Source organism: Sorex araneus, chromosome X, assembly GCF_027595985.1.
Source record: "Sorex araneus isolate mSorAra2 chromosome X, mSorAra2.pri, whole genome shotgun sequence".
NCBI classification, from domain to species: Eukaryota; Metazoa; Chordata; class Mammalia; order Eulipotyphla; family Soricidae; genus Sorex; species Sorex araneus.
In genome coordinates, this window is record NC_073313.1 from 55,953,691 (window position 1) to 55,967,441 (window position 13,751).

General features: G+C 41.8%; 1 protein-coding gene across 15 annotated transcripts in view; it reads right to left on the reverse strand.

Moving 5' to 3' along the window:
* HUWE1 (HECT, UBA and WWE domain containing E3 ubiquitin protein ligase 1) overlaps nt 1-13,751 on the reverse strand; it is a 164,475-nt gene that overhangs the window by 25,742 nt on the left and 124,982 nt on the right. For 12 of the 15 annotated variants that reach the window (XM_055119788.1, XM_055119784.1, XM_055119790.1 and 9 more), the window contains 12 exons: nt 11,538-11,749; nt 10,972-11,154; nt 6,511-6,683; nt 6,027-6,175; nt 5,216-5,291; nt 4,303-4,401; nt 3,576-3,709; nt 3,220-3,388; nt 1,712-1,940; nt 887-1,065; nt 538-627; nt 188-342 (listed from right to left, as the gene is read on the reverse strand). In XM_055119788.1, the coding sequence (XP_054975763.1) occupies nt 188-342; nt 538-627; nt 887-1,065; nt 1,712-1,940; nt 3,220-3,388; nt 3,576-3,709; nt 4,303-4,401; nt 5,216-5,291; nt 6,027-6,175; nt 6,511-6,683; nt 10,972-11,154; nt 11,538-11,749 (1,848 nt within the window). The remainder of the gene's footprint in view (nt 1-187; nt 343-537; nt 628-886; nt 1,066-1,711; nt 1,941-3,219; nt 3,389-3,575; nt 3,710-4,302; nt 4,402-5,215; nt 5,292-6,026; nt 6,176-6,510; nt 6,684-10,971; nt 11,155-11,537; nt 11,750-13,751) is intronic. The other 3 variants (XM_055119793.1, XM_055119797.1, XM_055119799.1) reach the window with 3 other exon arrangements.

Consider the following 13,751-nt stretch of genomic DNA (forward strand, 5'->3'; position numbering starts at 1 on the left):
TTCTATATCTAAATAGTTTCTCCTGAAATTCATGTGAATGTATAGTGAATCTGGAATGCATCTTTTCTCAAGTTCAATGCAAACATTCTAGGATTTTTAGTGATACTGTGTTATATTCAGGCCAAATCTGGATGAAAATTAAGGGAGACACAGCCAAAGATGAACCTTTATAGCCCGTGAGAATCACCTGTGCACTCTGGTCTCTGTTCTCCTTATCTTCTTTGCCTTTATCAGTTAATTTTGTTTCTTCCTCAGCCAGTTGTTTCCTGCGTTTCTCCCGCCTTTCTTCCAGCTCCTCATCTCTCAGAAACTCCAGGTGATTGACAATGGGCACTTTAACAACTAAATAAAAGCAAAAATTGGAGACTGTTCTGGGAAGGTAGGAGAGGATGCCAGAGCCAGAGGCAGAGGCAGAGACTGTGGCCACAGAAAGTCAACTATCTGTATGCACTAGTACCACGTTCCTTGGTGGCCACAGAAAATCAACTATCTGTATACACCAGTACCACGTTCCCTGATACCCAAGCTGCTACACACCTGAAACACAATCATGCATGCTTTCAGCATCAAGAACTTTGCATTCCTCTGTCCAGCGGGTCAGGGCTGTGGGGATGCTAGACAGGGTCCCTACAGGGGAATAAAAGAGAATGAGACTCTTGGTGCACCTTGTGCCTGTGGACCCCATTTCTCTTATAGCACCTGTCTATCGTAAGGTTTGGCACATCACAGGCATTGAGATAGTTTTTGCTGCCCTTGGCTAAACCAAGCGGTTCTGGCTCCTATTAAATGAGGTTTTCTTTAGACAGGGCAGATACTTTATTGCTTTTCCTCAGCAGAAAAATTGAATGTGACAAAATGTACCCTCCTTTTAACCACACAAACTTGCCTGCTTGGCTGGTAGCTGTGCTCTGATCATGGAAAAAGTCATCCAGAAGTTCATCATCAGACCGGGCAATGATGTGGACGTCATCATTGCCCACCAGGAGGCGGGCTCGACCCCGGCTTTGTAGGGGAAGACTGCTGCTCAGCTGAAGGATGTCAGCAGCAGCAGAGGGACCAAGCAACCTGTAGGGTGACGGTGGTGTGCCATGGTTACAGGAAATCCATAGCTGCTGCCTATGGATCTTATTCTTTAGAGATGCTCTAGGAAACATCACTATCATATTGCAGAGAAGTCTTAGTTACTTGTTTTGTTTTTTGGCCGCACCTGGTGGTACCCAGGGCGTACTCCTGAGTGTCTGGCAGACTATGTGGGGTGCACGATATCAAACTTAGGTTGGCTGTGTGCAAGGCAGGTGCCCTACCCACTATACTATTGCTCAGTCTCCAAGTCTTAGGTACTTTTGAGGCACTGTGTTAACACATATGGCTTTTATGTATTCCCACAGTAGTCTGCATACTGACCACTGTAACATCTACTCCTTTATTCCTAAACTTGCTTCTCCCACTAAACTCTAAGGCCAAGAGCAGGAATCTGATTCTCCTTGCATCTGAATTGTTTACTGCTTGGTGAGGAAGATAATTAATGACGACTGCTGAATGTATGGGAGATTTAAGCAAAAGAACATATTATAAATTTGATATTCTCCCAAAGACTGTACATATATTTCAAATATTGATGGGACAAACATTATTTTTGTGACTGGAACATTTCCATGTTCCCACGTGTTAGGAAAACACTGAAAATCCCAGAAGCTACTTTGTAACTTACCTCTGTAGTATAAGAGGAGGGTTAGGCTGGCGATTCCCAGGGTAGTGAACATGAATGGTGTGGCCTGTATTGGCTGTCAGCTGCCTCAGAGTCCTCTGACTGCGCCCAATGCCCTGGGTCAGACGTGTTGTAGAGGAGCCACTGCCCAGTGTCAGAGAACTGTGATCTGCATGGCGCACCATCAACGGATGAGTGGTAGGGATATTTCCTGGGGAAGGGGGGATGTCTGCTGCAAGGACAATATGCATTATGGTCAATGCCCAAAAGAAAGTTCGTGCATTGTTGTTTAAACAGAACCTAACTCCTGGGCCTTACTTCCTCACACAGAAACCTGAGCTTTGTCCTTTCTCCCTCATTCCCATACCATATCTGTATCATTACCATCTATTCACCTAGATGCTGACAACAGTCTTCTAAATGGAAACTTTTCCCAATCCATTCTAAACATTATAGCACAATGATGCTTCTAGGCCCTTCAGAAACATGCTGTCCCCTCGACTTCAAAGACTTCCTTTTTTTCACTTGTTCTTTTATTTCCTCTGCTGCTACAAATTGGCTAACTAACTCTTCTTCTTTTATTTCTTACCATACTACAAAATAATGCCCACTTACAATTCCTAGTAGACCATTAACTCTCAAGGGAGAAGAGCTGTTACTGCAATAACCCCAGTACTTGGGACATAGTAGGTACTCATCAAATAATTCTATCATTTACTGAATGACCAGACTCAACATAAGGGAGACTGATGGAAATTCACAAATATGCAAAGAGAATCACAGAATAGAAGGTATCTTGAAAATTCTGTAATCCAACCCACTATTATTTTTCTTTTTCAGCCCTTTTTATTTACAGGTGACAAACTGAGGCTCAAAGAGGTAAGAGACTACTTGGCCAAGACAACAGACCAGAACAATTCCACTGTTTTCTGTTATATTATGCTTGTAATTAGGAGGTCAAGATCTGCCTTCTCAAGACAGTGTGCCTTTAGGAATGCGACGCCAGAAGGAAACTGTCACGTTGATGGAGAGACAAGATTCACTCTCTCTCCTCCGAAAAGATGCATCCTTTGATGAACAGAGTGAATATGCTCAAATCTACTCCCCAATGTCAAGCTCAAAGGTGTCCATCCAAACTCTTAAGATCCAGTGTTATAGTCATAAGGATTATTGATTGCCCTGTCCCTGTAGCGTGCAACATTAGTGCCTGATGCAGTCAAACTTGGTCTCACTTTAAAAAAAATTCAAGCAAATCATCAAGTTGTCCAGGCTCTAAAAATGGCTGCCTGTTCATTGAGATGGAGACAAAAGCAGCCTCTCACAATTCCTTCTTCTAAGTATATACTTATTGCGAAAGATGTATTCAGATATCCCTTGCCTCAGGAAGTCAGCATAGGAAAAGAAGTGCTGTCTGTATCAGATTGATAGATGCACTGGTTCACTGCTTGGCTTACCCTAGAGAAGGGTATAAGAATCAAGAGATAAAACCCAGCTGAGCCCCTGTATCTTACTAGCACTGGAGAACATGTTGTCAAACTCAATGATGAGATCATCCTCCCGGTCAAAGCGCTCAAATCGGACCAAGGGAGAAGCGTTCATATCAGGGTAATCCTCATCCAATTCCATTTCAGAGCCATCGTCGTCATCGTCTTCATCTCCCTCTTCACCTTCATCATCCTCCTTAAGGGGAAAATAGGAGATGGAGAATTGCTGGAGATAATGGTTTTCTGAAGTCTCGTGTCATGGCCACATTTGCACATGAGGGAGGGAGGCGCTGAAGCTAGCAAACCAGACTGTTGGTTTTCTCCAGTTCTGTGTTCCTATGGAAGAGTTTGTCTGAACCAACCCAAACAAAGTCCCCCCTCACCTGATCATCTTCCTCATCTTCCTCCTCCTCCTCCTCTTCATCCTGACTATCATCCTCATCCTCGTTACTGCCACTGCTGTCCTCTTCCTGAGTGTGCTCCTCCTCATCCTCAGGGTCCAGGATATTCATGGAATCTAAAACAAAGGGAGCACATTGGAGGACTATACTGAGTAGCTAGAAAACAGGCTACTGTGTAGGCCAGCGGGTTGAGTGGGAAGGTGATGGGGTATCTGATTCTAGTAGAGGCAGAACCAGATTGGGGGGGGTGATATACAGACTTATTGAGTCAGCAGAGATTTCCTGAGAGTGCCAATCAATGCATCAACATGCTGAGCAGGGTGGCTGAATGTGGAGGCTGGCTGGCTATAGGGTGGTGCTTGAGGAGCCATGGTTTAGGAGTCGGCCAAGACTGCTGTTGCCCCCCTTGCCTTTCTAGCCCTACTTTGCTATTGACTGTTTCCTGTTGGTAAGAGGGAATCTGAAGCGATGATAGCAGGTGGGTGAGAAGAAAGCGAACCAAGTAAGAAGTAACAAACTTTTGGGCAAGCAGTAGTAATGTTATTTGAAAAAGTGGCTGAGGATAAAGTGGATGGTGTATGTCAGCGCATGCAGACAGATGCTTCCTTATTCTGCGCATGTGGGCAGCTGCCTTGAGGAAAACCCTAGTGTAGTGTCTGTCAGACGTGCAGGGCAAGAAGGGAGGCCTTTCTGGCCTCGGCACTCTCACCTTCTCGGTTGGCCTGTAAGGTGGAAGCTTGGCTGAGGTTGGAAGGAGCTTCATCCATCAGCACGTCCTCTTGTGATTCATCCTCTCCACTTCTGCTCACTGAAGGTTACAGAGCAGAGCCTTCACTGAACAACAGAGGACTTCCCTTTCCAGATTGGGTGCGTCTAAAGTAGCTATCTACACCCAGTAGATATCCACTTTTTTTGATGAGGGAGAAGACCTGGGTTCTCTGCTGTTGACTAGCTAGGTGAGCTTGGCCAGTAACTTTACCTGTCTGAGTCTCAGTTTCCTCATCTGTAAAATGGGATTATCACATCTGTCCTGCTAATCCCACTACTTTTGAAAGCACACAGGATAACTGGTGTGAAAAACCACTGTCAAATTTAATGCATATCTACTTTCATTTAACCATTTATTTCCTTCATCAATAAAATAAAAGCAAGTAACACATACACCCTTGGAGTCAGTTGATAGTAGGGTGCCTCTGCCATTTTCCCTGAACTGTAAAAAAGGGCCACCCTTAGGGAATGATCATTCTTTTTACACTGAGACTCAGAGGCGGAAAGCCCCTGGATTTCACTGAAGAACGAAAAGGAAAGCACTTTCTCACCCTACAGCCTCTACAGCCTCCTATAGGCCTCCATGAATAAAAACCCTTCATGTGCTTGATGTATCATCTATACTGATGGCCACCCCTTATCCTCCCCCCACAGGCAATACATTAGACCCACCACAGGTCTGAAATGACTTTGTGAATTTCTTATCTGTAAGACTGTCAACATCAAGACAAGCAGCAATCTAGGCTGGCTATGAGCCCTTAGGCAGAGCTGAGCAAGCAGATGATGAGAAAAAGGATCCTCCCAAGAGAGAATGAGGTAAAGGAAGAGGCTATACTCAGTTCTGGGGCTCTCACCTATAATTGTACTGTTCCCAGATCCGCCATCCCTCTCAAGCAACTCATCTATCAGGTCCTCCAGCTCATTCTCAACCTGGAGAGAAATAGAACATATACATGGATGCACACAAATCTATTATTGAGCTAGCACTGAAGCCCTAAATAAAAAAGCCAGCAAGGGAATATAAATTTCTTGCATAATGTATGACAGGGTGTTATATAAAATACCATACACTTAGTGCTAAGAGCACAGAAACTATCATGTGCTGCCAATCTACACTCAGGCTATCCTTCAAATGGGTCCACCCAGTTTTATGAAACCAAGTTAATCTTTATATTGCCTAAGAATACATGCAGAGGTCTTTAAAGATAGCAGTTTAGGACTTTTGGCACCATTTCTTACCATTGCTACTAGCTCCAGAAATTACAGTGCTTTCTTCAGGATCTTTAGAAGACTGTCATTTGATTGACTCAGTGAGAGCTGGTGCTCTGTTGTTAGTGATGTTAAAGAGCTTCCATTAATGACCAGAGCCAAATTAATCAAAGACCATGGCCCCAAAGGGCTCAGGCGAGCTTTCTACATGAACGTTTCATCAGTGCCAAAGTTTTGTTTTTGAGATCTATTCCATTTCATAGTACAAAGCATCCTGGCCTTGCCCCCACCCCTCATATAATGCAATTCAGTTACCAAGCATCCAACATATCATCTGTGATCCTCTGCAAAGTGGACAACATTGAGGCAAAGACCTAAAGTACTCACCCACCCACACCACTTGGGAGTTTGGTTCAGCGTCGCAATAGGGATATGCTGGTTGATCAGCCTCCCTACCTGCATCTCTTGTGAACTGAGCACCTCAGGCTGCCCAGCAATCACCACTGAGTCGGTTTCAGCCTCCCCATCCATGATATCCCCATCTGCCACCTCTGTCTGAGTGACATCATGATCCTCCTCCTGCACTTCCGCTTCCCCAGGCTCGCCTGAAACAATCAACCAACCAGCAAAATAATCAAAGGGTGCCTATGTATAAAGCACCATGAGGAAAGCATGAAGACAATAGGTCCCTTCCCTGGGCAAGTTTATAAGTTCTCAGAAAATAAATGAATGGGTGACAAAGGAAAAGACAAGGCTACGTGTGAGGATAGCCAAATAAGGCTTTCTTTGTAGGGTGGATTCCCATGCCACTACAACATCTCTGAAAGGCCATCAAGTTCTCAGGGAAACAATCCCAAGCCAGAATAGTTCTGATGCCATGCCCATAAAATGACTATACCCACCCAGCCAAATCTCTAATCCATTGGCTCTGATTCCCTACCTGGATCCTGCTGATTGTTACTGGAGTCCTGAGAGGCTCCTTGGGCATCCTGCTCAGCCTTGCTCTTGTTAGACGCACTCTTGCTGCCAAATAGGCTACTAGGCTGGTTCACGATCCGAGAGAGTGTTTCCAAAGGCTTTAAAGCAGCATTGACTGTGTTGGCCATGTTGGGACTGAGATAAAGGAAGATACAGAGATGCACTGAACAGAGAAATCCATGCTAAAAGGAACCAAAGCTTATCAGGGTAACAACTGGCCCCAGTGAGGGGACATTTTAAGTACACGCTAAGCTCATGCTTAAGACTGGACATCTTGTGACAGAAGGCTTTCAAAAGCAAAAGGCATGAAACAATAGGACTTCATTAATTTTATACAGGCTAAACTTGAGATACTTGAAACAAAAAAAAGAATGAATCTGCAAACCAGAATGTTTTATACAAAGGGAGGCAGAGAGAAGTCTTCATTTTAAATTAATGACAAGAAGTAGTAATAGAGTGAGAAAAATTTTAAAAAGTCACTTTGCAACCAGCAGTGTATATGATCTCCAGAAAGATCAATGAAGGTGAAAAAATACATGTTAAACATATTTAGGCCAGCTTTGTTCTTCTAGCCTGTGTTCTTTCCTGAACACATTCTCTTGCTTGCTCATCTCTATTTTTCTCTGCTTGTTTACCTCCACTCTGGAGAAGCCTGTATTTTCTCTTGAACACATATTTCCCCTCTTCCTCTCATCTTTCTAATGAAGTTTCATTCAATAAAAACTACCCTGCTTCATTAAAAAAATTCAGGCCAAGGATAATCATAAAATCGTCAAGAGATCAAAGGATCAACTTTACAGATATTAAGCATTATCTCTCTTCAGGTGGTGGTGCACTGAAAAGGGGGAAATAACCTATGCAGTATTCTTTTTCAAATTTAGTATTTCTGTCAAAATAGCCTGATACTAAATTATCAAACTGAACAAATTAAGATGTGATAATCTAGAAAACTTTGGTCTAATGAATTCTTTAACAAAGTTATATAAAAAAGGGAAGTGACATGATAATCAAATATAATGCATGAGACTTTTTAAACCCTAATTAAAAAACATTTTACTCCAGGCTATGTAGACATAAACAACTGGGAAGCTTATAAGTGAAATATGTTTACAGAGCATTATATCAGGTGTAAATTTCTCAGGTGTGATTGATCATATTCTAGACAACACCATGATGGTTTGTTTTTAGAAAATAAGTGATAAATGAAATGAAGTATTCACAGATTAAGCATCATATATCATGTGCAATGAATTTAAAATATTTGGCCCTGATAAAAAGGAGAACCAAAGCAAGTAAGACTCTGTAAACCAATGCAAGAGGAGACATACAGTGCTACTTCCACTGTAGTGAGTTTAAAAAACATAAAAATGTACAGGGATATTTAAAAAAATATCAAGGACAAGACAGAGGCCTCATTGGCCAAAGGCATAAATATTTGAACATGATAAAAGAAAGTATAATGATTCAAATAATAGTTGCTGGTTTATGAAAAAATGAAAATTTCTAAGTCACTTTGCAACCAGCAGTGTATTTTACTATGAACTTTTTACTATGAACATCACGCTACTCAGAAATACATTTTCAGGCAGTGATTAATTTTACTCTGAAATTGATCTTCAGGGAAAAGATTAAGAAGATTAAGTTATTTTTTTGCTTTTTGGGTCACACCCAGTGGTACTCAGGGGTTACTCTTGGCTCTGCACGGAATTACTCCTGGCAGTTCTTATCTTTTTTTTTTTTTTTTTTTTGCTTTTTGGGTCACACCCGGCAATGCAAAATAATTACTCCTGGTTGTGCTCAGGGGACCATATGGGATGCTGGGAATCAAACCGGGGTTGGAAGTGTGCAAGGCAAACGCCATACCCGCTGTGCTATCACTCCAGCACCCCTCCTGGCGGTTCTTAGGGGATCATATGGGATGCCTGGTCGGCCATGTGCAAGGCAAACGCCCTACACACTGTACTATTGCTCCACCTCCAAGATTAAGTTATTGACTTAAAAATGGCGGGGGGGGGGGCTGGAGAGATAGAATGGGAAACATGACACCTGCCTTGCAAGCGGATGCCAACCTGGATTGAATAGCCACAGCATATCCAGTTTATTGAGCACTGCCAGGGGTCATTCCTGATCACAGAGCCAAAAACAACCCCTGAGCACCTGTCAGGTATGACAACAGTTTTTGGGGTGGGGAAGGGTTGTTAGGACTCTCAGTGGTACTCAGGTGACCATGTAGTACCCAGGACCAAATGACAGCTACATACAAGACAAGTACCTTAACTTGTTTACTTGTAAATACTACTTGCCTGGCCCTTATCTTGCCTTTTTACTATGAACTCTATTTGAAAGGTGACCAAATATCCATTTAAACTAGGGGTGCAATGCAGAAAAATGCCAACAAATGTTGGAGAAATGGCAGCAAATTGGAGGTTGCCAATGATTAATACCCCACCTCCAATTTATTAATAACCCAGGCAAGAATTATTAAAAAGTAAATCCATAAATTATATGGATGACAGTAAGAACAGTATCAACGTACATGTTACTTTGTAGTAAGGAGATAAAATATAACAGATATGTTGTCAGAGGTGAATCTTTGGTCGTTAATAGATATATATCTACATGATAAAATATGATCCATACATCATCTTTTTAGAATTTTTGGGCCATACCCAGTGGTACTCAGGGGACATACAGGGTACTGGGAATAGAACTCGGGTCAGCTGCATGCAAGGCAAGCACCATGCCTGTTGTACTATCTCTCCAACCCCTTGATCTGTACATCATTATAAGTTATATCCTAGACAATAAACTTTTAAATAAACTACTGACATATATCTGAACAGGTTTTTCTTATTCTTATGTAAACATTTTAACTATATATTTTAATATACACTTGCCAGGAACCAAGTGGACCATATCTAGAAGGAGAAACATTTTGCAGGACAGCAGACCTGGTCACCACAACAAGTTAGTGCTCCAAGCAATAGCAATAAATATTAAAAAATGTAATCGGGGCCAGAGCAGGTAGGGTGTTTGCCTCACACACAGCCAACCTGGGTTTAGTCCCCGGCATCCCATATGGTTCCCCTGATCACTGCCAGGAGTAATTCCTGAGTACAGAGCGAAGATTACTCCTTGAGCACTGCCAGGTATGACCACCACCCCCAAGAAATTTAATCAAAACCAGTGTTCAGAGGCTCAGAGGACACAAGACATAAATAAAAGTCTGTAATTTGATTCTGGTTTGGACAAAAACATCTTTTTTCTTTGGTGGTGTCATATATTGAACCAGGGCATCACACATGCAAGGAAATACTCTACTACTAAGATAATCCTGGCCCAGGACAAAAAAAAATTGATGATGAATTCCAGCGTCAGAATGAAAACATATTAATATGTATACAAAGGTAAAGACCAGTAATTACAAACAATAGTAACAACAACATAAAGCATATCAAGGGCTAGAGATGTGACTCAGTAGTTAAGCACATGTCTTGCATATATAATGAGGCTCTGGTTTTTAGTACTATCAGTACAAAAGACCAGACCAGACCAGGTTATGCAATACCTGATATTACTGTTCTAGTTAAATAGCAAATTATCATAGGGGTGAAGAGATAGCTCAATGGGTTGAGCACATGCTTTGCATGCAAGAGACCCAGATATTATATCCAGTACTACGTATGGTCCCAAGTACCACCAGAGCAACAAGCAATAAGCTGGAAGTAGTCCTTTAGCACTGTGTGATATACCCCCACTAAAGCCCACAAAACCTTACCCATTGATATCTTTCTGGCCCCCAACAAAAAGAAAAATTTCCAAAGCAAATACTAAAAAAAAAAACCCAAACCATAATTTTAAGTAGGCAAGATGATCACTGAACAACATATAGTAACAGTGGTATCTGGTTTGTAGAAATATGGTATCTGTTTTAGGTTCATTTATATTTCTTATTCACTGTATCACTGTCATCCTGTTGCTCATTGATTTGCCCGAGCGGGCACCAGTAACGTCTCCATTGTGAGACTTCTTGTTACTATTTCTGGCATATCAAATACACCATGGGTAGCTTGCCAGGCTCTGTCGTGCGGTCGGGATATTCTCGGTAGCTTGTCAGGCTCTCCAAGAGGGGAGGAGGAATCACACCCGGGTCATCTGCGTGCAAGGCAAACGCCCTACCCACTGTGCTATTGGTCCAGCTCCATATTTCTTATTATATACATAAAATCTTATAAAAGATAATGCAGTTCAACTCTTGAATCTTTAGCAAATGAAAAACTAAGATCTAAAGAAAGAGCTTTCCATAAAATCCGTTATACTTGTTTCCCATCATATCCAACCTTTACTTATTACACCAGTAATTCACTACTCATCTGTGAACAAAGGGCAAGTGAGCAAGTATGCAAACTGAGAATAATTTTACCTGGACAGGTCCAGACTGTGAGGCACTCTGGCCAGGTCATTAACCAGTCCTTTCTTCAGGAAAAGTCGAATGATATTGTTCATGCCATTGTGCTGGGTCTTGGCTGTGGCACTGCTATAGAAGCTGGAGGTGGAGGGGCAGGATTCCATGATAGTGCTGATGATACACATCACTGCCTGAAGCCTGAGAGAGAATTTTGACATCTCCATGACATGAACATAGTCCATTAACAGGACACTATCATAACTCATATAAGCCTCTGCCTTTTTTGCTTTCTTCGGGAAAGAACATCTGAATTGGTAAGAAATCACATACCTTTATTTAAACATAAAATGATTTAAGAACATGCTCAAATTTCTTGACTGAAAAAATACAAACATGCCCTTATTTTCTTAAAGTTCTTTTCCCATCTCCTTCAAATGTATTTTGGTACATAGAATATTGTAAAGCACTGGAAGTATCTGAGAGGACCAGAGAGTGTGCAGTGCCAATATGAACAGACCTTTTATTCAAGTGTCAGGAGGTAAACTATCAGTTATGATCACTCAGACAAGCTAGAATTTTACCTGGCATGTTTCTCTGTACTCTCAGCCATGGCCAGTGCCCGTCCCAGGGCTGCTTTTACTTCATTCACTAGGGCCACCTGAGCATCTGTGCCACTCCCTGCAGCAGCCAGGCTTGCGAGGAACAGGCGAGCCAGGGCAGGTGTGTCCTTGTCTTCAGCATTTTGGGTATGTGGGAGAAGGTGATCCAGAACAAAAGCTAGCACACTGCAGTCCTGTAAAGTTATTAATCATGACATGTAATCATAATCACCTATGGTACCTTGTTTGTGGAAAAACAAGATACATGCACAAAAAAATCATCCTTGAAATCACCCAGCCAGTCATTATCACGTTCACTGTATAATAAACCAAAGGCTCAAAGGCACAACAGCAAACTGATTTTACTATGCTTCCAAATCCCATTTATTTCTGCTACAAGTTAAAACATCTTCACTTAGATATTTCTTGACATCCAAAACATTTTAATAAGATATAGAATAGAATTATTCACAGAAAATTATAAAATTATAGCAAATTAAAAAATAATTAAGAAAAATGGAATATTTTCCCCACCTGACAGACGGACAATCTGAGAAACTGGTTACTCATTGTGGTTTCCAATCTGATTTCCACAATGGAGAAGATTCAAATCTTGATTCCTAACTGCATACTATAATCATCCAATATTCAATTAAATTGCAATATTTGCTGACAACTACAAATGTGGCCAGAACCATGGGATAGAAATTAGCAGATGATGAATGGATATGCAAATTGATTTTGCAGTGTTCTTTAAAATAGCAAAAAATGAAGCATTCCATTCTAGCATCACCTTGGGGTATATTATTTATCTACATCATGGGATTCTCTCTCCCCCCACCCCATTTCTATTTCCTAAATAAAGCTATTTAACTTTAAAAATAGCTTAAAGGGGCTGGAGCAATAGCACAGTGGGTAGGGCATTTGCCTTGCACGTGACCGACCCAGATTCGATTCCTAGCATCCTATATGGCCCCCTGAGCACCACCAGGACTAATTTCTGAGCACAGAACCAGGAGTAACCCCTGTGCATTGCCGGGTGTGACCCAAAAAGAAAAAAAAAGGCTTAAAAATACCCAGTGATATTAAGCCAGACATGTCATTGCCTAAAACAAAAATTCTGTCCTGAAACTTAGTACTGAAATCATTCAAGCAGATTTTGAATCAAAACACACTGATAATTTTGGGAGCCAGAAAGACAGTAAGTGGGCAGGATGCTTGCCTTCCATGCAGCCAATCTGCGTTCAATTCCTGACACTCTATATAGTCCCCAGAGTACCTCTAGGAGGGAACCCTAAGCAGAGAGCCAGGAGTACGCCCTGAGCATTGTAGACTAATACCATACCAAATCAACCCAACCAAATAACAAATCACATAATGCTGTGATTACTTTAGAACTAGAGATAGATTATGGCTACCCAACATGCAGTGTACTGAATGACACTCTAGTATACACTTTGTAATTATAATTCTATGTGAATTTCACCTCAATCAAAAATTAGATTAAGAACCCTACAGTTGGGAATTTAAGAGGGACATGTTGAAAATGATGCCCCTGAGCCACTGCTGAGATGGCTTGATGGTCCCTGGCAATACAAGGCCCAAGCACTGAACTTATGACCCTTAATGTCCTCAGGAGAGGTCCCTTGGCTCCCTGAGCACCACTTGGGAGGCCTCCGAACAGAAACCAACCACACCCCCCCACAGAACTCTTTAGAATTAAAGATTTCCAAACAGTGAATAAAATACAAAGTTTAGCAGTTTCTTGAATAAAATTTTAAGCTGGCAAGGGAGTTAGTGCAGGGTTAGGATGCATGCATGTGCCCAGCCCAGTCCCATTCCCAGAACCAAAGGTCCTGAGCAGTACTATATCTTCAGACCCAAGTACTAAACCACTGGTCTGGCTGAAAGAGTATTATTGCCCTAAGTGGCTTCTGGGTCCCCTGACAACCATTTGGAATGCACAAAAGAAAAAGTGAAGTGTAAGTAATGTCATGACAGTGAAAACTAGAAAAAAAAGCATTGCAATTGGGTAAGGCAGTGTGACTAGTAGAAAGTAGACAGGATGTGGTTTTGGAATCAGAGCTGGGTAAGCAACAAGAACACACTAACAACCATGTAGTGCCAGGTGAGAACTATCAATAGTATTTGTAAAGCATCTGAATACCCAGTATACAGATGGATATCAGACATTAG